General features: G+C 58.4%; 2 protein-coding genes across 7 annotated transcripts; one reads left to right on the top strand and one right to left on the bottom strand.

Moving 5' to 3' along the window:
* The first annotated feature begins 106 nt into the window (after positions 1 to 106).
* On the top strand, positions 107 to 18,704 carry BCL2L1 (BCL2 like 1). Of its 6 annotated transcripts, none has more exons than XM_085079201.1 (3): positions 107 to 282; positions 1,259 to 1,919; positions 16,963 to 18,704. In XM_085079201.1, exons 2-3 carry the CDS (start codon positions 1,365 to 1,367, stop codon positions 17,098 to 17,100), a joined length of 693 nt encoding a protein of 230 aa, XP_084935327.1. In that variant the 5' UTR covers positions 107 to 282; positions 1,259 to 1,364; the 3' UTR covers positions 17,101 to 18,704. The 6 variants fall into 6 exon arrangements, with proteins under 6 accessions (XP_084935327.1, XP_084935324.1, XP_084935325.1 ...); XM_085079198.1 differs by having other exon boundaries at positions 1,254 to 1,919; XM_085079199.1 differs by lacking the exon at positions 107 to 282 and adding an exon at positions 345 to 444 and having other exon boundaries at positions 1,254 to 1,919.
* Positions 18,705 to 19,624: 920 nt separating this feature from the next.
* LOC146428685 (bactericidal permeability-increasing protein-like) lies at positions 19,625 to 24,801 on the bottom strand. The gene is made up of 16 exons (XM_085079273.1): positions 24,545 to 24,801; positions 23,328 to 23,471; positions 22,982 to 23,096; positions 22,768 to 22,896; positions 22,529 to 22,684; positions 22,335 to 22,398; positions 22,160 to 22,220; positions 21,899 to 21,990; positions 21,568 to 21,813; positions 21,402 to 21,461; positions 20,849 to 21,016; positions 20,608 to 20,675; positions 20,300 to 20,342; positions 20,063 to 20,126; positions 19,896 to 19,972; positions 19,625 to 19,819 (listed from the first exon to the last, which is right to left on the bottom strand). Exons 1-16 carry the CDS (start codon positions 24,732 to 24,734, stop codon positions 19,778 to 19,780), a joined length of 1,719 nt encoding a protein of 572 aa, XP_084935399.1. The 5' UTR covers positions 24,735 to 24,801; the 3' UTR covers positions 19,625 to 19,777.
* Between the last annotated feature and the right edge of the window lie 1,739 nt (positions 24,802 to 26,540).

Below are 26,540 nucleotides of genomic sequence, written 5' to 3'. Positions count from 1 at the left end.
GCACTGGTCCCGCCGGCATTGCGCATGCGCACCTCGCCCCCTCGCCGTCCAACCTACGCTAGTCACTCAGCCTCAAGGCGCCGTGCGCATGCGCACCACCCCCTGCTGCCCCCTCCCACCCCACCGCACCCCCCCGGCTGCTCGGCCGGCGATGTGGAAGGAGCCCCGGGACTGCTGAGCGGGCTGAGGCCCGGCGGGGCTCCCGGCGACCCCCGGCGTCGCTGCCAGCCGGGCCCGCACGGCAGAGCCGGGAAGGACGCGGACCCTCCGCCGGACGCTGAGGTGAGGGGCGGGGTAGGGCAGATCTTGAGTGACGCGCGGCCTACCCAAAGGGAGAGGGCGCTGTCGGCTCCCCGCCCCTCAGCGCTCTCCCGGCCGCTGATTGGCTAGCGTGTCGTCCGCGCGGACGCCGTGTCGGCCCTCGTGCGCGGCCCCGCCCCCCAGGTACGGCGACCGGTGGGGCCGTCCGGGACCTGGGGGGGTGATCCGGTGACCGGCGGGGGGCGGCTCGGGGGTCTGGGGGGGCGGTCCCATGGTGGTGGGGGCAGTCCGGTGGCCGGGAGGACCGGCTACCCCTGCGGCGCTCCCGCCTGCCGCTGCCCGGCGTGTCACCGTCCCGGCCCCAGCGGCAGCGCGCCGCTAACCGTGACTGGAATCGCTCCCGTAAGGACGCAGGGCCGTGCGGCGGCAGCCCCGGTGGCGAGCGCTCGCCGGTTTTCAGCGGTTTATGCTTTCCGCCTGCGGGAAGCGAGAGGCTTCGGGGCGGCGGGCGCTGCGGTTACCGTCAAACCGGGCTCCCCCAGGGGCAGCCGTGATCCTTGGGCAGCGCTGCTCGCCCGCTGCCGTCGCTGCAGCCGTTGGGTAATGCCGGCGGAGGGGGGCGGGGGCGCCGGGCCCTTTAACGGGCGGGGCGGGGGCGGTGCTGTCTCGGTCCGGGCCGACCCGCAGCTCCAGAACGAGAACCGCCTCCGCCCCGGCCCGCAGCCGGCCTGCCAGGCGCTGCCCGCACCCGGTGAGACCTGGGATCTGCTCGGAGAGAGCCTGGGGGTCCCTGGGGCTCGAGGCTGGTTTGCGGGAAGGGGGGAGTGTTGTGGTCGGTTCTCCGTGCGGCTTCAATCTGGTGGCCCTGAGCCTCGGCGTAGAGCTGCGGGGTGATCTCAGTGTAACGATAAGCTATCGGTGGTAATGGCGCGGGTGCATCTAAGAGCTGTGGCATTAACCGTTTCGGTGCCTCTCTCCTTCTCTGTACTAAGGTCAGATGCTTCCATCGGTCGTGAGGAAGAGGAGTGGAATCAGGACCTGCTAAGTGCTGATCTGCTTGTGCTCCAGACCATGGACTCATTGAGGGTGTCCCAGGTGTGAAAATGTCCAGCAGTAATCGGGAGTTAGTGATTGACTTTGTTTCCTACAAGCTCTCACAGAAAGGATACAGCTGGAGTCAGCTGGAGGAGGAGGATGAGAACAGGACTGACTTTGCAGGGGAGGAGGACGACATGGACGGCGTCCTCAATGGGAGCCCCTCCTGGCACGCACCCACCAGCCACATAGTGAACGGAGCCACCGTGCACCGGAGCAGCCTCGAAGTCCATGAGATCCGTCGAGCAGCCGATGTGAGGCAGGCATTGAGAGAGGCGGGGGATGAGTTTGAGCTGAGGTACCGGCGAGCCTTCAGCGACCTCACTTCCCAGCTCCACATCACTCCCAGCACGGCGTATCAGAGCTTTGAGCAGGTAGTGAACGAACTGTTCCGCGATGGAGTGAACTGGGGCCGCATCGTGGCTTTCTTCTCCTTCGGAGGAGCCTTGTGTGTGGAGAGCGTTGTCAAGGAGATGAGGGTATTGGTGAAACGCATCGTGTCTTGGATGACCACGTACTTGACCGACCACTTAGATCCCTGGATCCAGGAGAATGGCGGATGGGTAAGAGCACCTCTCTGTGGTCGGGGTGGCTGCCCATGCCCTCCCTTGCTCCAGGCTGGCAGTGGGGCCGGTCAGACCGGAGATCCCTGCAATGTTTGTGCTAGAGCTTGTCCTACCCCTTGCAGGGAGGATAAAGGGGTGTGTGGTCTTGCCCTCTGTGCTCTTAACACTCTGTCCTAAGAGGGTCAGCCCACCGTGATGACACAGTTGTGCTCAGATGTGTCTTTCTCTATCTTTTCCCTGCTTTTTCTCCTTCTCCCTGGATGTTATGTAAAAGACCTGTTTTTCCAAGAGCCTTTGGAAATCTAATATCATCCAAGCTTGTTCTTCAAGCAGAGACCTTGCTCTGGGGCATGTTCCCGGTGTCATTAACAGCAGGGAGTGGAGCTTCCTCCTCTCCAAGGCAGCGTTGTGGTGGGCTGGCTGGTGGTTTGCCGAGGTAACAGCTACTTCTTCATTCTGGAAACAGCACTTTGTCTTGCTGAAGTGAATCCCACAGCAGATCCCGGTGGGTGGGTGGGCTTCTGGGGCTGTCTGAGCTGGTGCGGTGGGAGCCAGGGCCGAGGTGGGGGCAACCTCTGTGCCGGGGAGCTGCTAAGCCTGCAGCTGCTTCTCCCTTGGCAGGGAGCAGTGCTCCCAGCTGCCCCAGCAGCAAACCCTGGGAGCTCTCAGTGGTGAGGTATTAACATGAATAAGCATTTCTTCAGGAAGCATTCTTGAAATGCCGGGTCCGGCTGTGCGGTGCAGCCTGGGACTGCCGGCGGGAGGTATATGACCTACAGATGTCTGAGTTTTCATTTGACTTCTGCATCTTAGTGATTCCCTGCTGTTGCAACCTTTACCGGTTCCCACTGGAAAGAGTTCATGCTGTCAGGCATTGGCATCTAAACAGTGGGGAATTGCCTCCTTGCTGGGAGTTGAGGCCTCTCAGCCCTCTTCAGCTCACAGTCCAATGGCAGAGCCCAGCATTTTGGGAAGGGGACAGGAGCCTTTGAGCCCAACATTGTGCTCTGCACCCTCCTGACAGAAGAAAGGCTCTCCCCGGCTCCCCATGCCTGGCCAGCAACGCTGGGGACCCCGGAGAAGAAGGGGAGCCGGTGCACCCAGGGAGAGGGAGCCGGTTCAGGAAGGGTGCAGGAATTCCAGGAATGTGGCCGCCCTGGGGCACTGCCTGGGTGGGGCTGCTCAGGCAAGGAGAGGAGCTTGGTTTCGATTAATAACCCGGGATCTGTTGGCTATTTCATCTGGTTGTATCTGGCCCATTAGCTCTCTCATCCTGCAGATAACGCTGGCCAAATGCAGAGTTCCTTCCCCCTCCCTCTGCCTTTGGCTTTTAGGGCCACAGATTAGTCTTGGAATTGAGTGATCAAACTGAGGTTTCCAAGCTAGTGTGGCTGTTGCTGTTAGTGACGGATTGGGCTGTATCCTGGAGACCTAGGCGATAATGCAATCTGATTTTTTGTAAATGAACTCTCTGGGGGATTTAGATTAAATCACTGGTGGAAAATCACTGGTCCCTGCTTGTGGGGAATGAAATACCTCCTCCCTCTGTTCCCCACCCCCAACCATCACGACTCAGACTCTTCAATTTTTTTGTGTCTGTCTCTAAATTAATTGTTTGGAACAAATATTTGTTCAACAGATTGCGGAAGGGTCAGGACTCCTCTCTATCTGACCCGCCCACCAGTTCTCGCTTTGAAAATTGCCGTTTCCCACTCAGGGGACCGCCTTGCTCTCTTGTTCTAACCTTGAACTGGGCTTTTAACTTCCCTACTCAGGCTGTGTTGCTGCCTGGGCTATGCTGGGAGCTGAAGGGGAGCCAGGCAGGGTGGTGAAGGCCAGAGTGTGGGGGATCCACACCACCAGCCACCAAAAGCCCAGGGCTGGGCAGTGTGGCTGCTGCCAGCCTGTTGCAAGCCCTGAGTGCTCATTTGACGTCTTGGCTGTAGCTTTCCTCCACTCTCAGCTTTCACCATGTCCCTTCTTGGGGGCATCCATGCCACTCCATGCCAAGGGGCAGAGGCCATAAGAGCTCCCGAGTCCCTCACATGTGGGGCGTGCATGGGGATGCTTTGCTTTCCTTCACTCTCGCGCGATTCCAGCTGCAGGGAGAAAGCCACTGGCCTGCTGCCAGCTCTCCCTGCAAGAGGAGTGCCACCCTGCCCTGGCTGTGACGGAGCCATCCCTCTCCTGCTGGCCTGTTTGCACAGGGAGTCTATTTGGTGCACTGGAGCTGTTAGAGCCTGTCCCATTCAAACAAAGCGCTCCTGAGAGGTGCAGCAGGCAGATCCTGGTGAGAGGAATGCAAGTTCTGGCAGGCCTGCTTGGCAGGGCCCAGGTAGTTTGTGTTTTGGAGCATTGCAGCACTTCTCTTCCTGGAAAGCCCCTCTGAAAGAGGGAAGGAGTGTGGCTCCATCACAAGTGCTGCACAGCCCAATTGTATCAGAAGCTCTGTTTCATTCCCCACCAGTGGAACAAAGGCAGCATAGGAGGACCATGGGGTGCAGGCGCCTTTGGAGGCTGCCGTGTGCTGGGCTGTAGCGGTTTGCCTGAGAAATCACGTTTTGAGGCAAGGGGAAATGGTAAATCTTGCTCCATAATGTTAATATGGGAGGGTTTTGTCACATTTACTGGCTCTGCCTTGGTTTGCCCTCCTCTCTGCAATCTGGCACTGGGAAAACAAACAAACAAGAGCAACCCAAGGGGAACGTTTAATAACCAGCCAGAAGAGAGTCGCTGCCTTGGCAAGCCATCACATCCAAAAAGGAGGCTTTCCTGGGGCAGTTGCTTTGACCAGGACCAGGTCCCACTAGCTGTGAAGTTCAAATGGTGATGCCAGTGGGGACTGGAAGTCATGGAGGGAGAAATCTGGTGAGTGGGAAGGAAGGAGGGGGAAGTGCAGGCTGAGTGGGAGAGAGCCTGGCAGGCAGAGATGTACTGACCGTGCTTAATCTATTTGAGAAAGGAAAGTGAGCAGTAGTTCCTGCCTGGCTGTGACCCTCCAGTGCATGACAGCTTTTTCTTCAAGGCTAAATCCACATTCAGAGTGGGATTTAAGAAGGATATTCTGGATGGGCTTGAAGTTAGATCTGTGGATGTAGAGTCAAGAGGTTTCCTGCTTGTGGGGCTTACGGTGGGGACCACCATGAAGGGGCTGTATGAGGCCAGGACTGAAAGCAAATAGCATCTTTGTCACCAGTCTGTGACATGTGAATCCCAACAAATTGGGCTAGGCTGAAGGGGAATGAACTATTTCCTGCAAAGGTTCAGTGCTTCCTGGGTTCTCAGCTGGCCCTGGCCGCAGAGGACTTGGTGTGCTGTGACATGTGTTGTGTCACTCTGCAGTGGACTGGAAGCTTGTGATTCTCTTTGGGGAAAACCCTTTGAAGATGTCAATATAGCAAGCTCATTTTTATCTTTTTAAATTTTTTTTCTGAATGGTAGGAAATGACTCAGCCTGTGTCATATGACAGAGTGCAGCAGGGATTTCGTCCTGTGCTCTGGCTCCAAGCTCCTCAATGGTTTCAGGTTGAGAGCTAGACTTTGATTCTCAGCTTTTGGAAATGCTTTTTGGCGTTGCGTGCCTTCTGTCCCAGGTATCCTGCACAAGCTGTTCCTGCCACTACATTGTTTCCTGGGAGTGTTATTTGCCAGAGTTCTGCCCTTCTGAATGTTGTACATTAGGTCTCAGGGATGCCCTGGTGCCTCTAATCCTGTTTGAGATCACAGCCACCTGTTCCACGTGGTGGTCAATGTGCAGCAGAGCTGATTGTGGAAGTGACTGAGCATAGCCAAGGCCATGGTTTGCAGTTTTGAAGATGAATCCTATGGCTTCATTTCAGACTGAGAGAGTTGGGGTTGTTCAGCCTGGAGAAGAGAAGGCCAGTGCCTAAAGAGGCTCCAACGGAGCTGTGGAGGGACTTTGGACAAGGGCATGGAATGACAGGACAAGGGGGAATTCCTTCCCACTGATAGAGGGCAGAGTTAGATTGGATATTAGGAAGGTTCTCTCCCCTGTGAGGTTTGTGAGACACTGGCACAGGTTGCCCAGAGAAGCTTTTGGCTGCCCCATCCCTGGAAGTGTTCATGGTTAGGTTGGATGATGCTTTGAGCAATCTGGTCTGTGGAGCTCAGCTGTACTGTTGCTTTGTACTTTGTCCTCTGTAATTATTTTACAGCCTTGATCCCTTGCAGCTCAGACGTTGGGCCTGAGACGTTTCACCTGCTTGGGGTGAAAAAAATACTCTCCTCCTGCCAGTGGAGTCCCTTGTGTCCCTTCACAGTCCTGGGTGTCCCTGGCTGTGGGAGCTACTGGGAGTGTCCTGGCTCAGGCTGTCCTGCCTGGAGCAACCAGCCCAGGTAGCTGTATTCTCGCTGATGACTGGAGATCTGGGCTCAGACTGGAGATCTGGCAGCTCCTCACCCAGCCTGCGACCTGGGAGGCTTTTCTGCAGTGCTCTCCAGGAAATGCCATTGGAATGACTTCCACTGCAGCTTCCTGCCCGGCCCGCAGCAGCATTCCTGCTGCTAGACCAAGAGCGATGCAGAGGCTGATTTCAGAGCTTTGCTCTTTACCCCCTTTACTCGTTCTCCTTCTTTGGGGCCCTGCCTGTTTTCCTTGCTGCCTCTCGGTGTGTGGTGCAGTTTGATTACGTTCCTTAGATCTGTGATTACAGCAGGCGCCTGGAAAGCCAAGCTCCTGCCCGTGGCTGGCTGTGGCTCAGAGCAGCCCACTTAACCCCGGGGTCTTTGAGCGAAAGGGATAGCGTTTCCTTCGCTCCCAGGGGAGCCACTGGCAACTCTGATTCGTAAAGCACTCTGAGGCTCTTTAATCCAAAGAGCTGAGTGTCATTTAAAAAAAGACCTGTGAAATAATTAACAAACTGTTTCTTGCTGCTCTGTGTTCACAGCTGCTCTCAGTAATGTCATTCCGCCTGCTCATCCTGCTCCTCTCTGACGCTGGAGCCGGGTCCCTGGAGCGCTGCCCGGGGTCTCTCCCTGTTTCAGTTGCAGTGGGGTGTCCCAGCACAGCAGAAGGGATTGGTGGGAGCTCTCTTTTCCCCAGTGGAAGCTGCAGCTTTCTGTACGTGTCTGGGCTGTTGTGCCTGATTTCCGTGGAGCTCCAGTGTGGTTTGTGTACTTGGTTTCCCCCCGGGAGCAGTGACACGCCTGCAGCACACACCAGGTGCTGCTGAATGGTGGTGTGGTGCTCTGAGACCTTTGCTTAAGCTGAGAAGGTTTGGTTTCCTTTGGTTTTTATCAAGCAGCTGATGGCTGTAAGCACAGTCCCATCTTGACATTACAAGGAGTATTTCTCTAGCAGCTCTTTCCCTACTAGCTGTAAAGCCAGAGTATTCCCAGGAGGAGCTGGGGGAAGGGAAAGGATGGATATCAGTTGTAGAAGTGTTGCAGACCTGCTGAACCGAGAGGCGAGGGATTAATGGTGGCTTATGCCATGGGAGCAGCAGGGGGCTGGGGGCAGCTGCTCTGTCCCCTCTGGGGACCCCAAGAGCAGCAGGGATGTTGACCTACCTGCTGATTCAGAGCGAAGGTATTCACTGCGGGTGGCTCTGCCTTGCGGTGGCAGGAGAGCAGCCACTCTCCTCCGCCCTGCACTCTCCTCCTCCACCCTCCCGCAAGGGATGTTGCCCTTAAACACTATTGTTCTGAGCCACTAAAGATTAACGCACAGAGTGGAGGCATGAAAGGGAAGCAGAGTCCCTCGGTGCCAAGGCACTCCTTGCTTTACTGCCCTGACCTTGGACAGGGAAACTTCCTCCTCCCTGCTCCTCACCTGGAAGCATGTGCGGAGGGGTGCTTGTTACAAGATCTCTCTGAAGTCCCGCTCCTAATCGTCCTTGAGATGTCAAGAACTCAAGTTAGGGAACACGCATTCCGGAGGCGTGGGAGAGCTTCCCCCACAGTGCACGCAGGGGCAGTGGGGCAGGCTCAGGGCACGGGCTGGCACCCACCGTGTTCAGGTGGGGAGAAGGGTTACTCTCTGCCGCAGCAGAACAGCCCAGCGGAACGAGGGTGCCGAGGGCTGCCGGGAGGCAGAGCCGTTAGCAGATGGCTCCAGCTGGGCTTACCGGGGAGCAGGTGTGGGTTTCGGGAGCAGCCTTTTAAGAGAGATGTCAGTTTTGAACCCGGGAGGCTCAAGGGGCTGAGCCGTGGCTGCCACGACTCGCATGCTGGGGAGCTGTGACCTAGTTGTGCTGTAGAAATGCTCGGTTTATTTTTTATTTTTAGGTATTTTGCTTATTTTATCCTCATGTTTAATTTAGTTAGCAAAAAAAGAATCGGAGGGCTGAGCAGTGCTGGGAAGGACTGCCTGAAGGCGGGAACGCCCGCTGCAGCTCCGTGCAGCCAGCATCTCTCCAGCCGCCCCGTGTCTTCTCTCGGACACGTGCTCACGTGTACCAGCCCAGTGCTGTCTCTCAGGATCTCTTTAATGGGAAACCCAGTGCACTCAGCGCTGCTGCCTGCCTCCGGGGTAGTGAGGGAGGGAGGGAGGGAGGAGCGGGATTCGGAGCGTGAACCAGAGAGGCTCCCGTGGCCACAGGGACTGTTTGAATGTTGTGCTGTAAATGGTCTGCCTTCCCTCTGCTGCTGGGAGCAGGAAGCTGGGGGAGCTTGGTCTTTCAGGGGCCTTTCGGCTGGTTACTTTTTCGACCACTGCTTGCCTCTGCACTGGCACAGCGTGCCCAGGGAAGGGTAATGGGCTGTGTCTGCAAAGAGGGAAGTTTCAGGGGGTTGTGCGATTCCCTTGGGGAGAGCTGTTTGAATTTATTGCATTATCCTCCTTCCTGCTCAAGCTTGTGTTTCAGCTGTGTCTGCAGACGTAGCTGCTGATTTAAGTAGATCCAATTAGTAGCTAGCTCCTGGCATCAGTTTCCTGCTTGGGGAGATGAGCCCTGGAGATGAGGAGCCTCTGGTGGGAGCAGGGCTGGGCTCAGCCTTTCAGTCCCTGTTCCTGATCTAGGATGGATCCAGAGCTCCCTGGCTTACAGCCCTGCACCTGAGCTCAGAGGGAAACCAAGGCAGGTGTCCTGCTCCGTGCTCTGCCTGGCCAAGAACAAAGAGCAGGCAGGTTCTCCCTTCCTGTACCACTGCCAGACAGGTGCTCTTAAGAGTGAAATCAAACACTCCAAAACGTGACAAGTTGGCAGCAGGCAGGGCTTGGAGCATGAGCCAGAGCTGCTCACGCTGGGAGTCTGCAAGGGGCCTACAGGCAGAGCTGTGCAGTGACCTGGCCCTTGGGGTAGGACTTGAAGGGGATTTGCTGGAGCTGGCCACTTCCTGAAGGAGCGTGGAAGGGTTTTCTTCTCTGCTAGAAGATGAAGGGTTCTTTGGGAAGCTCAGAGAAGAGGTTTAGCCTGGCATGGAGCTGGTTTCGTTTGAATGCAGCTAATGCCATGCACAGGTGGAGCAGGACAGCTGTCTGCATCACTTCTCTGAACAACAGCACTCCCATTTGCCCCTCTCTCTGGTTTGTGCCACCGTTGAGGCTGAGGAAGGCCAGGGACACTACCAGCGTTGTGCAGGGAGCACGTCTGGTGGCAGTACGTGGCATTGCTCTCTGTGTTTGACTCGTGGTGAGCTGGCTCAGGGGCTGGGCTGGGATGTGGGAGCTGGGTGTGTATGTGGCCCTGGATAGTGCCTGGGTGACATATGACTTACATATGGAGAAAATTAGGTGTTGCTACCTGTAAATCAGTCATTATGGAGTGTTGCAAGTGCCTCCATCCTGTACTTGTATGGTTCACCAGTGTATTAAACTTGCTGGAGAGCTAATGTCTTTTAATAGAGCAAGTGACCTCATTTAGAAGCTTCCAGTGCACCAGCCAGTGATTTTTTCATGCAACAACATGCATGGAGGAGCCCAGGGCAGAGCACAAACTCTCCTTCTCATGCTGCACCGCGTTTGCTGCATCAGCTGCTTACTGTGCTTCCTGCCCTCAAGTCAGCAAGGATTTTGCTAAAAGGGACTTTGTGGCTTGAATCATTTGAGATTTCATGGAACTAACAGGAAGTGAAAACAGAATGAGCACATCTTCCTCCTCTTCCTGCACCTCCACCCTTTCCCCTTTTTCATTCAAGTGGCATGTAAGAATTACAGCAGCCTCGTGAGGTTCCGAGGCTGAAGTGGGAAGTGGTAAAGCTTGGCCGTCGCTCCTCCAGGATGCTGAGGACGATTGACTGAGGCAGGAGAACCAGGCAGCCCTTCCCCAGGACCCATCTCCTCTGGGGACCAGAGCCTGGCCCCCTTGAGCCCTGGTAATGCCAACATTCCTTGTGGGGCGGGTTTGGTGAGGCTCACCGAGGTTCACCTGGTGCGGGTGAGGCTCGGGAAGAGCTGTCAGCATCGCCCACTCATCCCCTGGCAGGAGGGAACGTGGCTCGGCAGCCGGGCACACGTGAGCATGGCACATCTCCCCCGCGCAGGTTTCCCCACGGTTACACAAGGGCACGATTGCACAGGAGCTCTGACGTCCGGGAAGAGCAATGACAAGGTGAAAATTGAGCACCCTCTGTTCCCTGGGTGCCGGTGACCCTGCCGAGGTGGTGTCCGGCACAGCGAGCTGGCCACAGGGCTCTGCTCCCTGGCCCCACGGGCAGCAGATAACCGGAACATGAAAGCAGGAGCCTTCCCTGCCCCCCGAGCGCGCCCCTCGCACAAAGGCTGCTCTGCTGCGGGGCTCAGACACCATCTGTCCGGTGGGGAGAAGCATCAGAGAGACCGTCTTTCCTCGGACTATTCCACTTAATGCCCTTTGGAAAACAATCCCATTCCCAGCAGGTGCTAATCTCTTGAGTGGATCCGGCTCAGCCAATGTGTTCTTCGCTGTGCCTTTGTACCAGAGCTGTGTCTCCTGCCAGCCGTTCTGCTGCCCTGCCGAGCAGGCCCGGAGCCGGCCGGGGCTGCAGCACCTTCGGGAGCCCTCAGCCCAGTTAGCTCTGGGAGGAACACTGATGAAAGATGGATGCAAGTGGATTAGTCATTCACATCGTCTCCGGCTTTAATACACATGAATGTTTCAGCAGATTTCTGGAACGGAGAGCGCAATTCCCTGCTCTCCATCTCGTGCTGTGCGCAGCAGTCTCCCGGGGCAGGCACGGGGGTTACAGCTGTCACCATAGCCTCTTTCATGTATTTGGAAAACGCTGAAATTGTGCTGAATGGTGTGGGGTTATTGCAGGTTCCCTGGAGCCGGTGATGAAACCAGTTTGACAGGAGGCTGCCGCGGCAAGGATTAGGGCTGGAATGTGCTAGTGAGGGTTTGTTTCTGGTTAGAAAAGAGCTGGCTCTGGCCTGGGCTACGCTGGAGCCCCGCAGGTCTGTTGGGCTTTGGCCCAAGGGACAAGCCTCCCTCCCCCCATGCTGCAGCCCCACAGCAAAGCCCGAGTGAGAGGAGAAAGAAGAGGGGATGTTCTTGTTTAATTGACCCTTTTGAATTTATGGCTGCCTCTTTCCAAGTTGCATGTTTCAGTTAATGCCCTGGGATTTGGGCAGGAGCAGCAAGCACCCCAGGGCCCACAACACCCCAGCACCAGCTCCAAGGGCAGGAAAGGCAGGAGAGGCAGTGGGTGGGTGGTATTCCCTGCTATTGTCATGGAGATCAGCAGCTGCTTCCCTGGAGGTCACCATTTGCATAACAGTTAGACCTGAGTCTCTGGAGTATTTGCACCTGCAGCTGCTGTCCCCAGAGCCCCTTCTCCCCGTGTCCCACAGCCCCTTCTCCCCACCCCGTTCTGAGCCTGCCTTGGGTTGCTGGTGGAGACCGGTGGGGTGAAGCTGCAGATCTTCCCTGCCCGTGGAAGGGGGATTGGAACTAGATGATATTTAAGGTCCCTTGTAACCATTCTAGGATATGTGTTTCTATGGGGAAGGTCAGACCTGCCTTGGATTGCAGGTTCCCTTGGCACTCTCCTGAGTCAGGTTCTCGCCTTGACCTCCACTTCCCAGTACTGCAGGCAGTGCTGTGACCTCTGCAGTCACACTGTGTCCCTGCTGCCCTCCTTTCAGGCCTGGGAGGAGGGGAGAGCCACACATGGATCAGGGGAAGCAGGGCAGAGGGAGAGCCTCTAGGATGTCTCTTCCACTCATATCAGAAAGGGAGCGATGGAGCTGTGTTTACAGGATCCCAGTGGCAACCTTTGGGAATACTTACTTAAAATTTTCTTTTATTCTTAAAGCTGTCAGCCGCCTTTTCGCCCCTGTGCTTCACCTCCAGGTTCACATATGCCAGCCCCATGTGGTGAGCTGGCAGCCCAAAGGGGCTCTGGGAGCAGGTTGCTGTCGATGCAGGGCTTTGTTGTGGTCTGTGCTGAGCTGCTGCCTTTCTTTTTCCCTCCTTGTCTTGCTGCTCAGCACAAAACTGTTCCCAGCATCTCATTAACAAATGTCTGGTCATCCAGATGACTCTGCTCCTGGCCGGCGGTTGCTGTTAGACCTCTGAGCAGGAACACAGCTGTACTTACGGTGAAGGTAAAACAGAAACAGCCTTGTTTTCAAGGGAAACATTGCCTCGTGATGAGAATGCCTGGGTTGGGAGTCAGATGCTGTGGCTCATGCTGCTGGCTCGCACACAGCTCTGGGAAAGGCACTTAACCTCCCCGTACCTCTGCTGATCCATCTGGGAACAATGCTGACTTATCCCATGGGAGGTTTAGGGGAATCAGCTCATTTTTGATAAAACATGAGGATCCTTGGGTTGGAAAGGCTGTTGTGCATGCTGAGGGGATTTCTGGGGGTGTCTGTCTCACTGGGCTGGCTGGGTATCGGGGCTGTGGGGAAGCTCCCAAGCTCCTGCTGGAGTCCACGTCTCTGTCAAAGTTTGACCAAATGCCACCAGTTCACCTGAATACTCCCAATAGAGCCTGGCTCTTCTCTGCTGGTTTTCAGACCTTTGTCCTTGTATCTTGGTAACCTCCATACCCTTCATCCCCTTGTGCAGGGCAAGCTTTGAGCCTCAAACTGCCAGAGCCCTCTCCTCTCTACTCTCCTGCCTCACCAGAGGCCAGATGGGAGTTTATTGCCCACATCTGCTTCCTTCACCTGCCCTCACGGCTTGGTATCATGGAATCCTCTTTCCCCAAGTGCTGGGGCTTATCTTGAAAGAGGAACCTGCTCTGCTCTGCTCACCCTGAATGGGATCCAACAACTGTTCTCCCTCCCGCGCAGGCAGCAGTGGTGAATGAAACCAACCGAACAAATGAGAGCCTCATTTTTTAGGTGTTCCCCTTCCCAGGCCAGGATGTGAGTGCTGAGCCAGATCTCATGCTTCTTCAGTCTGCTTTCCCACCTGAGACAGCTCTTTAGGTCAGACCTGTTCCTCTTGCCTCTTTGCCACAGGGTTGTGTGGGCACTGGGCAGTGTATAAATGGTTGCAGCATCCCCCACAGCTCTGGGTTGCAGTTTGGGGCTCTGTGAGTGTCCAGAGAACTTTTGGCACTGCAGAACCTCCCTGCCCCAGCTCTGTGGGATGGTGGAGCCTGACTTTCCAGGTCCTCTGCCTCCTGCAAGCAGCATGTGCAGCAGGAGGGAAGCACCCCTTGCCCCAACTCCTTCAGCAAGAAAACATGGATTCCTTGCCCAGGTTTGGAGAGGTGAGGCAGGGGATTGCCTCTTGCAGAGGAATAAGGTCTCTGCTTCCTCATTGCCTGCCCTAGAGCATCCTCCTCTCAGTTGTGTCAGTCACCCAGGGCAGAGAAGGGGATGTGACGGGTGTTCTGATGGAACAGCCTGTCCTCTCGGGTGGAAGAGGCCCACGGGTTGAGACACTGACGTGCTGTTGCTACCACAGTCCTTGTGATCGACTCAGGAATTCCAAATATTTCCTCTCAGATAAAGGTGACTGGGGGAGGCCAGAAATATCTGGACGTGTCTGGGCAAGCCTGAGATCCAAACACCAGGCCAGAGAGGTTGGGATCAGTCCTGGGAGTGCTGGGCTTCAGGTGCAGAGCAGCAAAGGCCTGGGATGGTGTGGGAACAGAGCAAGCTGCCTTTCCCTAACCTTCAACCCGCCCTCAGCATGGGCAGGGAGGACGCTCCTGCCTCTTTTCCCACTCCCTCTGCTCTGGGATCTGGTTCCCAGGGGACACATCTGAGATCGAAGTTGTGCAAGGGCTAAGCTGTCACAGTTCCTAGGGTGGTTTCCCTGGGGAAGGGCAAGGCGCTCTCCTCGGGTCCCCTACAGCCCCCAGCTGTGGCTCCAGCAGCTGCTGCTCCCTTCCCATGGGAAGGAGAGGGGCTCATGTCTCCTCCCTGCCTGTGCCGGGCTCTGGCTGCGCTCCTCTCCGCCTGTAGCACCCGATAGCTCTGCGTTCACTGTGCACCATTTATCTCTCCTTCAGCAAACACTTCCTTTTCTTGGAAGCAAGGGTTTCTTGGAACTGCCTTTCCCCAAGCTCAGTGGCACATGCCATGGAAAAAGCAGCATGGAGAACCAGCTGCCAGCTCTCCTTGGCTCGCTGCCCTGCTGGGGGGCCCTCTCCTGGTGCCTGCCCCCTGGAGAGGCTGGGTAGAGGTGTGGCCCTGTCCACCACTGCAGCCTTCCTGGGCACAGTGGGGATGTCCCTGCTGTGGGTCAGGAGGAGGCTGTGGAGATGTGTGGGACTCTCAGTGGGGCAGGTCCTACTGAATCCCTGAGGAAAGTGGGTTTTCTGGTGAATATGTCACAAGGGTGCAGCCACCTTCCTCCAGCTGAGCACTCTGCAGCATCAGGTGCTGTGAGCAAGTGGCTGGGACTTGTGTCCAAGGGAAGGACCATCCTTGGAGCGAGGGCCATGGCACTGAGAGATGAAAACATGCTGAGTTGGAAGGGACCCACAAAGATCATTAAGTCCAACTCCTGGCCCTACACAGCACAGCCCAGCAATCCCACCATGTGCCTGAGAGCATTGTCCAAACGCTCCTTGAACTCTGGTTCAGGCTTGATGCCATGACCACTGTCCTGGGGAGCCAATTCCAGTGCCCAACCAGCCTCTGAGTGAAGAACCTTTTTTTAATATCCAACCTAAATCTCCCCAGACACAGATGTTGTAGGGGTGGTGGGTTTTGGATAGAGCTGTGCCTTCTACCCCAGTTCCCTGTGCCCTCCATCCCTGCCAGCACCTCTCAGTTTGCTGCCACTGCCATGCCCTGTCACAGCTCAGTGCTCATCACCACCCATCAGCAGAGGAATTTCCTGTGCCAGAATTTAAAATATCCCCTTCTTGGGTTTGGGCTCTCCTCCTGTCCCTCTCCAGCACATCACTGGCTGTTTCCTGAGCAAGTGGGCTGGCAGCAGGCAGCAGCCCTCACCTTTCTCCCTGGACAGCACCTGCCTGTGAGCTCCATCCTACCCATTCCTGCAGGACCAGGACACAGTGCAACACCTCCACAGATCCCATGCCAACTGGCAGGCATGGTGGGAAGCAAGCTGCCTTCTGCCATTCTGTGTAGGTGGTGGTAGTCACGGGCGTGACTGTCATATCCCTGAAGAGGACTCTGAGTGAGGTGGCAGCAGTGACGTGCCCTGGGGTGAGTTAGCAAAGTCCCTGTGTCCCAACACTCTGCCCTTGGGTCTGTGAGTACCTCCTCATGGTCACGGGGTGTAGAAGGCAGCTGGGGGAGGTGCCTGGTGGGAGGTGGAGAAGACCTCTGGTGGCAGAGGCGGGTGCTGAGGTGCACAGCTCAACAAGGACCCGATATCCTGTGGTGGGGAGGCCTGTGATCCTGGAGAGGGACACAGCACAGCTCCCTGGCAGTGAGCTGCAGGTCTGCTGCACACCCTGCTGTGAAAAGCTGTGTGTGAGCTTGGTCAAAGGTGTGTGGCAAGGTGAGGAGATACCCCACAAACTGTGACCACGCTGGGGCTGTTTGGGGGGAGCTGGGAGACTTGGCACCATGCTCCATGAATGAGAGGCACCTGGATACCAGCCATGACCTGGGCACCAAACCCCTGCAGTCCTGCAGCCACAGGCTGTGGGCAGCTGTGGGAGGCAGCATGCAGGCAGAGCTGCCAGACCAGGCAGGCAGGGATGCTCCCCCTGCCTGCGCAGAGGCCAGAGGCCGTGGTGAGGCATGACATGAGCACAGCGTCAGCTGGGCTTATCTGCTTTCCCAGAGCAGCTGGGTTACTGGAACTGCATTCACTTATCAGGAAACAGGGGATCTTGTTGGGAAGATGGGCTCAAGATGTGACAGCATCAAGCCCCTGCTGACGCTGAGGTGCTGGCAATCCCTGAGCCTGGAGCTTGCAGCTCCCTCTCCCTCCAGCCCTGCGGCTCCTGCTCAGCCCTGATAAACCTGAGAGATCCTAGGCCATGTGTTTCCCTGCTGCCTACTCGGGGACCCCTCCTGCCCTGCTGTGTGCAGCCCAGGGACCCCAGCAGCTCTCTTTACAATGGGCTGAGGTCTTCCCGGCTCCTGCTGCTGCTGGAGATGAAGGGCTGGAGGCGGCTGGCTCGGACGAGCTGGGCCGGAGTGACTGCATTCCTGGCCAAGCCTTGTGCTTGGCCTGCTCTCCTGAAGCCATGGGAAGGCAGTAGCTTGGCGACCCAGTGTCTGCCTTCACCACAGGGATTCGTGAAATCCACCTCATGTTGTGGAGTAACCTGTGAGGGCCAGGACATGGGAGTGGGAGGTGGGAGGCTCTGCTGTGGACATGAAGTCACTGGGGGGATGGACGGTGTGGGCTCCCACAGCCATAGGCACCAGCTCTGCTGCTGCTTCCACAGGCCTTGGTCAGGGAATGGAGCCCAGTGGGTTCCCACTGCAATGATTTCTATCACACTTGGATGCTAATTTTAGAGAGCCAAGAGCACGTGATGCATCCCCTGCCCTGCCCGCGTGGTGTTCTCCTCACAAATCCTTTCTGGCATCCTCTTCTCTCATGACTGTGCTTTCCCCCTTGCCCTCTGTGCATGATTCAGAGCGAGGAAGCACAAGGCATCTGTCATCTGCCCAGTCTCCACCACATTTTCCTGCCAGCCTTCCTGCCCTTTCTCTCTCTACTCCACTCCCACCCCTCAGCTCATCACTCTCTTCTTCCCACAGGAGCGCTTTGTGGATCTCTATGGGAATGATGCTGCTGCCGAGGTGAGGAAAGGCCAGGAGACCTTCAACAAATGGCTCCTGACCGGGGCGACGGTGGCCGGAGTGCTTCTGCTGGGATCCCTGCTGAGCCGCAAGTGAGCCGCCGCCGAGCCCCCCGTAGCCAGGACGGCTGCGCCTTCACCGCCACATCCACTACACTCCGCTCCCGAGCACCATCACCGGCATGGGGGGGCAGCCCCTCCATCCCGGCTGAGCACCCTGCTCCATGGAGTTTCCTCCCTCGTGCCGCCAGCTCCTTTTATTGTAGCCCGTCTTATTTACTGTTCCGTTGTGTTTTAAAGGCGCTGAGGCCAATGCAGCACTTCTGCCACCAGCCCCCAGCGCTGGGGAGATCCAGGCAGCTGGGGGAGGCACAGGCTAGAAGGTTCCCAGCCCTGCAGGGTCCTCCAAATAATTTGGAAGAGAATAAACAGACTTATTTTTGCATGTGTGAGTGCGTGCGTGTGTGTAGATGTGTCACTAATATAAAGTTCCCCAGCCAGAGCAATGGTCAGGCTCCATGCCCCCGTCTCTGGCATGCTCAGGCACTGGGAAGAGGCAGGCTGCCCAGTGGGATGAGGCTTCCCTGCAGCATCACTGTCCTGTCCTTGCTTCTCCTGTCAGAGCTCATCTGTGTGGCAGGGGGAGCAGAGGGAAGAGGCAGAGGCCAGGGGTGAGGAGCTCTGTCCTTGGTCAGCCACCCCCCAAATTCCCTTCTTCCCAGACACCAGCTGCTGGGAGCTGCGGCCTGTCCCAGATGAGCATGGTGTGCCAGGCCCAGAGCTGTTCCTGGATTGAAGGGTTTTTGTCCTCTTCCTCCTCCTCACTCCGAATGTAGATGGCTGTGGGACAGTTCTCATCCCTCTCCAGGCTGGCAAAGGAAGGAGGCAGGAGAGAATGCTTTTCCCTGGCATAAGGGGCTTTGCAGAGAGCTGCGGCTGTGGTGGCCAGGAATCCAGAGCTGGGAATTGGAAGGGTCAGGGGAAATACTTTCACAGGGGTAGCAAAGCCTAGGGCACAGACGATTCAGGGGACCAGCAGGGAAGCAAGCCCAGGGAGATGGGAGTGGGGGCTGGCACTGGCTGAGAGCCATCTCCACCTCTGGGGAACTTCTTTGTGGAGAGTAGGAGCTGTTGGCCTCTCCTTTGCTGTCCCACGTGTTCCCAGTCCCGTAGTGCAGGCAGATCCCTGTCCCCATGCGTGGCTGTGACGGGTGCATGCAGTGACTTGAGGTGTCTGGCTTCCCTCCCCCTCACCCCCACACTGCTCCTGCTGCTGCCGGAGCAGGGAACCTCCGGCCTTTGAGCTGAAATTAGCTTCCAGAATAAACCCCCTCATCCTTCGGAGCCCTCCGCGGGCAGACACAGCTGTCCACAGCTTGTCCGTGTACATACCGCCCGCGCTCTGCTGTACATATACGAGTAGTTTTTAATTCATTTGTGAATACTATTAATGCTATTTTTGTTATCTTGTCTGTCCGTATTTATGTGTGGGGCCGTGCTCCCTGCAGAGGCCAAGCTGGGATGGAGGTGGGGGGAGAACCGGAGGCTCCAGGGGGGCTCACTTGGCCACTGAGCACGGACTCGCGCTCCCCGTGTCGGACCCACTCAGATCCCACACGGGGAGCACGAGGATTAGCATTAGCCCATTGAACGCTTCGGTTTGCAGGTGGAGGTGAATCCACAAATAAATTTGTCATTCAAGCTGCTGGTGGTGCTGTGGTCTTTGCAATCATAGGGAATTTCAGCAACTTTGGGCCCAAAGGAGTTGCCTTCAGCAGGACAGATGAATGGATGGGGATGGGTTCCCCTCCCTGCCCAGGGAAGGGTTGGGGTGCTCCAAGGGCAGTTTGCTGTTCCCGTGGAATGGTGGTGTGGTAGGGTGGCACTAAGGGGTGATGGGAGCAGGAGAGCCCAGGGAGGCTCTTAGCTGGGCTGGAGATGCTGGTTTTGGGGACATGGGCTCAGCACCAATAGTCACATTGGGAGGAGGGCAGGGGACTCACAACCTCACTGGGACCCACAGCCCCCGCGTTCCCGGGGCTACCCGTCAAAAGAGCACCTTCCCTTTGCGCAGGGCTCATTCCAGCGCGGTTCGGACCACACAAACACTCGGGCTTTTTTGGGGTGTCACAAGCATGGGGAGCACCGAACCACCCCACATCCCTCCCACGGCAGGACGCGCCCAGCTCAGCCTTCCCCAGACCCCCCTCCCCTGTCCTTTCCGGGGGACCCCAGGAGCGTGAGGGGCAGCGCCGGGCCCCGGCGGGCTCCATGGGCCGGCGGGATGCGGAGGGAGCCCGCGGACACGAGCACCATCCCGTGGGCAGCGGGAGGAGCTGCCGCCGAGCTGCTGCAGCAGCGGCTGCAGGGAGCGGGAGCAGGGGAACCCCCATGGCCAACACTGCCGCGAGGGTTGGGGGGAACCCCAGTCCCTGAGGGCCACCAGTCCCGTCCCCAGCCGTCCGGAGCCTCCCACACTGGACAGACTCACCCTGGCACAGCCAGAGCCCGTCGCAGCCAGGGACACAGCGGTGCCCCACCGTGGAGCCGGGAATGGGACCCTGCCTGGGAGACGCGGCTGAGGGGGCTCCCCAAGACACCTCACAGCACACAGAGCTGAGCCACGTTCCCTCTTTAATCCCTGCCGAGGATGGGGGGGTCTGTGGGTCCCGCGGGTGGACTGCTCTGCCATCCACGGGGTCACGATGGCATTGGGATGGTGATGGAGACACGGCTGGCAGGGGGGCTGGTGGGTTCCCACGAGGCAGGTGCTCTCATGGCTCATACTGCAGGTCCGTGGCGATGAGCACGAAGCCCTGTAGGGAGTCAGGGTGAGAGGGGGACGTGGAGGACATGGGGGACACCTGGGTAAGGGACAGTGGTGGCACTCACCTGCTCCAGCGAGAGCCGGGGTCTGATCAGGCTGAGGCCATGTGGGAGGGGCAGAGGGATGCCAGCCCGGAGCCACTCTGCGGGGAGACAAAAACATAGCATGGGGTGGCCCTGGTGCAGGGGGCCTGTGGGGGGACAGGGTGGGGACAGGTGGGGATAGCACTCACTGTTTGCCCGTGGCACTCCAAAAAGCCACAGCCCAAATTTCAGCAGGGTCTCCAGACGCTTCACCTGTGGGACAGGCAGGGTTCAGCCCCCAGCATAGAGCAAGCAGAGGGGTCCACGGTGCAGGCAGGGCTCAGCCCCCTGGCAGACTTGCCATGCACTGGGGACCACAGCACCCCAGATTCCCCCCAGACCCTGCTCCCAAGGCCCCACTTGGCTTTCTCAGCACAGCCACTCACCTCCACTGGGCCCACGTTTGATGCCACCTGTGTCACGCTGAGCCTGAAGGACAAGATCAGGGTCAGAGCCAGGCACAGGGACAGGAACTGTCCCATTCCAGGGTAGGGACAGACCTCAGCCTGGTGGGAGCAGGTCCAGCTGAGGACCTACTGTCAGGACAGCTGGCACAGATGAGAGCCAGGGGGAGGATGGGGACTGAGCAGGCAATACAGAACTCAGGGAGGCAAACGGACAGAGGTAGGGAATGGGGGAGCTCTCCAGGTATGTCCCAGGGGAGCTCAGACTCAGCTCAGGGTCAGTCACTAACCCTGTCAGTTTCACAGTGCCCCCGAGCCTGTTCCTGGTGATGGTTGGCTTCCCTGTCACATTGGCATCCTGCAGCAAGAAGAGATGTTGGAGAGACCAGGGCAGTGCCTGCAGCCCAGCATCACCCAGCTGGACCCAGGATCACCCAGCATGGCCCCAGCCAGGAGCACAGGCACTCCAGCCCCAGCTAAGTCCTTTGGGGATCCCCAGCTCCCCAAGTCATGGCAGCAGCAGCCACTCACAATGTTCAGCAGAAAGACAGGGACACGGGTGGCATTGGGCAGCACCACAAAGGCCTCGGCAGAGCTGAAGAGGGTCCCGTGCAGGGCATCAGGATGGCAGGAGAGCAGGGGCTGCCGGCGGGCCCAGAGGTGCAGCTCCACAGGCTGGTCTGGATAGCTCTCCTGCAGCTGGGAGGGACAGGGATGGCATGGAACAATGCTGGCACTGCCACCACCATGGGCACCAGCCAGGGCCTCCAGCTGGCCCCCCTTCATTGCCTAGGTCCCATATGCCCATCACTGCCCTGCCCACATCCTGTTCTGCCTATGTCCCATTCTGTCTGCATCCCATACTGCCTTCAACACATTCCATTTCCACCTCACCCCATTCCCTGTCCTCTCCTTCCTGCATCCCATTTTACCTCTGTGCCAACCCACGTCCCATCCCACCTGTGACCTTCCCCTCCTGCATCTCATCTCTCCTGTGCCCCATCCCAAGTCCCATCCCTCCCGCATCCTATCCTACTCCATGTCCTACCTGTGTCCCCTTCTCCCTGTGTCCCATCTCACTCACCTGGGGGGAGAAGACCTCCATGCTCTTGGTTCTCAGCTGGAACGGGAATTGCCGTGGGAGCTGGAAGGCAGGGAGGGATCAGGGTGCTGGGGCTGAGCAGAGGTGGGCATGGGGACACCCCAGTGGGACCCCAGCAGGGACAGCTCTGCCCTCCAGCCATGCCTACCATGTCACTGGAGATGCTCCTGCGCAGGGCCCCGGCTGTGAAGTATGTGAAAGCAGCCGAGTTGGCGACGAGCTCGGTGACAGCCAGCAGCAGCATGGGCTCATGTGCCATGGGCAGTGTCTTGGGCAGGGGCGTGGGCAAAACCACAGGCAGTGCCATGGGCAGTGCCATGGGTAGTGCCATGGGTAGTGCCACAGGCAGTGCTAAGGGTCTCTGCTGGTACGTGCCCACCCTGAAGATCTCTCCCTGCAGAGACACATGGATGGATGTGAGGATCAGCCAGGCTCCCCTGCTCCCAAATCTGGCCCAGGGATGCCCAGGATGTCATTACCTTGAGGGCAATGTCCCCATATTCGTCTGTGAAGGCTGGCGGTCCCAGCAGGGAGTGGTCAATGGCAGCAAAGGAGTTCAGCTGAGAGGACACTGCAGGGACATGGAGGTGGTCAGGAGGAGTCAGACCACCAGCCCCCTCCCACAGTTTGGCTCCATCAGGATCCAGCCCCACAGTGGGGTTCTGAAGACTCTGCTGGGCATCAGTCCCATCCATGGCTCCCCATGACCACCCTGCCCATCCTGGGGTCCCATCACCCACCTTTCATGTGTTTCAGGACAGCATCCAGCTTGTCAATGCCTCTGTGGAGCGCAAGGCAGAGCTGGAAGCAGAACAGGGTGTCAGTAAGCCCAGGGATAGGGGTCTCCAAGCCTCTTACTGGGCTGGAGGGGAACAGGGACACCAACACCCCAGGGCACAGGGGACAAGCACCCACCTGCTTGTTCAGGTGCTGCCGCAGGGTTCTCTGGAGCAGCGGTGCCAGCAGGTTGTAGAGCCAGCTGTGGGACAGAGTGGGGTGTTCAGATCACCTCATGGCACCCACCCAGCCTCCCCCAGCCCACCACCCTGGCTGGGGCACCCGGAGTCCTTGCATGCAGGGACAGGATGGAGCAGGGGTCTTGGCATCACCTGTATCCACGGTGAAACTCCATGTGCAGGTCGGTGCCGCGGGTGTCACAGCCAGCGTTCCAAACCGTGGGGCGGCCGCCACCATCCTCACTCACCCCCAGCACTGCTGCCATGGCCAGGTCCTTCACACGGATCTCCACAGAGCCACTGTCCTTGCTGGGGACAGAGCAGGTGAGTATAGGGACAGCAGTGACATTGAGACACCCTGAGTCCCTGTCCCTGACCCCATGAGGACTCACACAGCGCCCAGGTGGGCTGCCCAGTCGGCGCTGAGCTGGATTCGAGCACGCTGCACTGTCAGCTTCACCCCCACGTCCTCAGCAAAGTCCAATGTGGATTCATTCATCTGCAGTTCATGGATGTGAATCCTGCATGACACAGACAAGTTGTTCTTGTGGCTGTGACTGGGACAGGGATGGGAGCAGGGACAGGGACGCCATAGGCAGCTCTTACCGTGGCACAGCGTAGTTGAGGGTCCCCAGGAGTGGGATGTCATAGGAACCTGTCAGGTTCAGCTCATGCTCCTTCTGTAACATCGACTGGAGAAGCTCCAGCCCAAAGTGCTGGCCTGGGAAAAAGTGGGAATTTGGGGTGACACCAAGGAAGGGGCTGGGGTACCTGTAGTGCCAGGGGAGTGAGCAACCAAGTCCAAGAGAGTCCCTCCATCTCCCATTCCTGATAGGAGTGGCATCATTCCTGGGGGTGGCCACTGCTCCCCTTTATCCCCCATCCTTATCAGTCTGGGCATCATCCCCCACTGGTCCTCCCCACTCCTGCCTAGTCAGGACCACAGACTCACCAAACTCCAGTGTTCTCCGGGTCAGCCAGGCCTTGATGCCGGGGTTGGTGCCAGGACTGGTGATGGTGGCAGAGACACAGATGGGCAGCAGGAGCAAGAGGAAGAGCCATGTGGTACCTTGAGGCTGGTCCCAGGACCTGGAGGCTGGAGCAGAGGACATGTCTGGGGGACACGCAGCTGGTGTAGAGACCCTTTCCCTGTGCAGCAGCATGGCCAGGACTTATATTGGGGACAGGGAGCCCCAGGTTACATCAGCACACACGGGGACACCACAGCTCTACGGCCACCGAAAGCCCAGCCTTGCCCAACTCATGACTCAAAGGGGAAGCTGGATCCCCCGTTGTTCCTCACCGGCACCCATCGTGGGAGCGCAGGGAGCCAGAGTCCCACGCCACCCCCTGCCAGCCCCCTGCCCTGGGGATGCATGGGAGCTGGGGGCACTGGCCAGGGCTCCCCATGAGGGCACAGGACCAGCATGTGGGAACACACAGAAACCCAGCTGGGCCAGGGTCACAAGGGGCTTTGGCTGTGCCCTGCCTGAGGGTGATGGCAGAGCAGAGGGACACAGTGAGTCCTGGGGCAGGGACTGACTGCACCAGGGCAAACAGGGCTCAACCCATTTGCACCAGGGAGCAGCAGCTGTTCCCACTTTAGGAAGGGCTCTGGGAGCCCTGTGTAGGTCTACCCAATTTTCAGTGGGGATCAGGGTGTCTGGGGTGTGGTGGCAGCCCCCAGGGAAGTGATGGGGAGGTTGGGACAGTCTGAGCAAGAGCAGAACTGTGCAATCCCCTCTGAAAAACCCCAGCTGCGGGCAAGGAGCCGCCTGCATTCCCAAACCTTCTGTCAGGGGTGAGTCCCTCCAGCTGGACAGTGCCATGGGCTATGGATGACAGGGGTCCAGCTGCCCTCCTGGATCCAGCCTGGCAGACCCAGAGGTACCTTCTAGAAGGGCCAGGGCCTCATCTCAGCACCACAGGGGCATGTAGAGCCCAGGGGCAACCTCACCAGAAAGACAACAGCCCCATATAATGTACCTTATGGAGCCCTTGAGAGCAGCTGCCCACTGGCCTGGGAGCCCCAGTGCCACCAACCATGGCTGCAGTGGTGGCCACAGCCCCCAGCAGTGACCCAAAGGCCAGCGCTGACCCGGACCCCCAGCCCAACACCCACCACAGCCCCTCTATCCCAGGGTACCTCCACCTTGCACCAGCACTCACCGTGACAGGCGGGCACGGTGCCCCTCACCGCGGGGGCCACAGGTCCTGCCATGGGTCCCAGCTCCTCCGTGTCCCTGGGACCGTACGTGACAGTGAACAGCAGGGACCAGCTCTGACACCAATGTCCATCTCGGGTCCTGGTCAGACCACAACGTAACCCATTTCCCTCATCCCTAATCCCTTCCGGCATGAATCAGGTCCCAAGAAAACACCGAGGGACCGGTTGGGGCGCAGGTGCCCGCGGGCTGGGCGCTCCCCGGGGCTCTCCGGTACATCCTGGTGCTGCCGCATCCGGCGTCCCGACACGTGTCAGGCGACTCAGCCCTGCCAGCCCCGCTCCAAGCCTGGGCTGGCTCCATCAGCCCCTTCCCCAGCTGTCCAGTGCCAGCCTCGTTTCGTGGCCACCCCGCGTCCCCTGAGAAGGGGTGACGACCAGGGCTGCATCGCGGGGGCTCTATCGTGGGGCACACAGGGTTTGGATAGGGGTCAGGCAGAGGCGTGGGGACATACACGGTCACACACGGAGCCACTCTCTCCACGGCTCCAGCTGGAGCTTCGACATCTGCCGGTAATGAACAGGTAAGGACGGCACTGGGGAACACGGCATGGGAAGAGCCACAAAGCCTCCCGCACGGCCCCCGGCCCGAGCAGAGCCCCCACTCCCGGCTCTCCCTGTCCCGGGACCTTCCGGGCTCCTCCAGGAGGCCAAGCCGGGCCATGCAGTGCGAGGGGGCACCGGGAGAGGGACCCACCGCCCCGGCCGTGCCGCGCTACGGGGCCGGAGGGAGCCGGGCAATGGAGGACACACCAGTGAGGGGGTAAAGAGGACCAGGGGGGTGATGAAGGGGATCGTCCAACGATGGACAAGTTTATCCACAGGGACCCAGAGCCCCCGGCCCACTACGTGTCCCCTGCTGCCGTGTCACAGCCATGACAGGGCTGTAAGGGCTGCCAGGCGAGTCAGGATCTTGATTCCCCAGGTCACCTGTGCCCTGCACACCCCCTGTCAGGGGATCTGCTGGGCTGGGAAAGCACGAGTGGGCACGTACAGGCACGGACACACATGGACATGCTCTCAGCTCTGACTGTGCCTGTGAACATGCAAACACACACAAATGCTTGTGCAGAAGCTCACACATGCACACACCTCCTGTATCCAGGGCTGTTCAACGCCTTCCAGCCCCAAATCTGTCTGCAGAACCCGGGGGGACGGGACGCCTAAAGGGTCCCACTAGAGCAGCAAGGGCCCCTCCAGGCACCCCAATTTTCCCTTGCCAGGCCTATAGGAAGGTCTGTACAGATCTGGAACAGGAGGCTGTGTGGTCCTTGCGGTGTTTGTGAGTCACGGGGAAGCTCAGGTCAGAACAGCTGCCCGGGGCACCCCCAGCCCTCGGGGTTGCACAACCCCTGATGCAATTTCCTTGTCCCAAGAGATTGTCTGTCCCCACAGGCAGGGCTTGCACCAGGAAGAGCAGGAACCACAGGGGCGGGGTCACCGAGAGAAGCACCCCGGGACTTGTATCTGCTCTCGCCTGCAATGGGACTAACCCCTGCAGCATCACCCCTGCAATCACCCAGTCCTGACACAGCAACAATTGTGGGAGCCTCGGGAAGGTGGCTGGGTGCAGGTGGCCCAGCTGGGAAGGGCAGTGACAGGAATCCCAGGCTGCAAACACACCGCTGTCCAGAAGGATGAGGAAACTACATTCCGATCTGATCACAGAACCCCACACCTGGCTCCCAGCACTGTCCCTTCTGTGTCATCAGCCCATCAAGATGCCTGATCAGCATCCAGATGCATCCCAGCGCTGCTGGATTATCCCACCACAGAGCTCGGGGTGCAAACAATCTTTCTTCCTGTGTCTGCCCTCCAACATCCCATGTCTGAGCCCAGGGAGTGAAAGAGGGAGTGAGGTAAGGACTCCACAGGAGCCACTGGGAGAGGCTCTGTGGGGGAACATTGCTGGGGCACAGGGGGAATTAGGATCAGCCGGTG

The sequence above is a fragment of the Lichenostomus cassidix genome, chromosome 20 (genome assembly GCF_008360975.1).
Source record: "Lichenostomus cassidix isolate B80296 chromosome 20, HeHo_3.0, whole genome shotgun sequence".
Lineage (NCBI taxonomy): Eukaryota > Metazoa > Chordata > Aves > Passeriformes > Meliphagidae > Lichenostomus > Lichenostomus cassidix.
Note: the sequence above shows the minus strand (reverse complement) of the source record. Positions and strands in the feature narration are given on the sequence as shown.

Excerpts from the sequence above, each read along its gene's own strand:
- BCL2L1 (XM_085079201.1), top strand. The coding sequence starts at position 1,365 with ATGTCCAGCAGTAATCGGGAGTTAGTGATTGACTTTGTTTCCTACAAG. Across the intron at positions 1,920-16,962 it reads TCCAGGAGAATGGCGGATGG|GAGCGCTTTGTGGATCTCTA; the intron begins GTAAGAGCACCT and ends TTCTTCCCACAG.
- LOC146428685 (XM_085079273.1), bottom strand. The coding sequence starts at position 24,734 with ATGCCGGAAGGGATTAGGGATGAGGGAAATGGGTTACGTTGTGGTCTG. Across the intron at positions 22,897-22,981 it reads CTCAACTACGCTGTGCCACG|GATTCACATCCATGAACTGC; the intron begins GTAAGAGCTGCC and ends TGTGTCATGCAG. Across the intron at positions 22,685-22,767 it reads GCAGCCCACCTGGGCGCTGT|CAAGGACAGTGGCTCTGTGG; the intron begins GTGAGTCCTCAT and ends CTCTGTCCCCAG.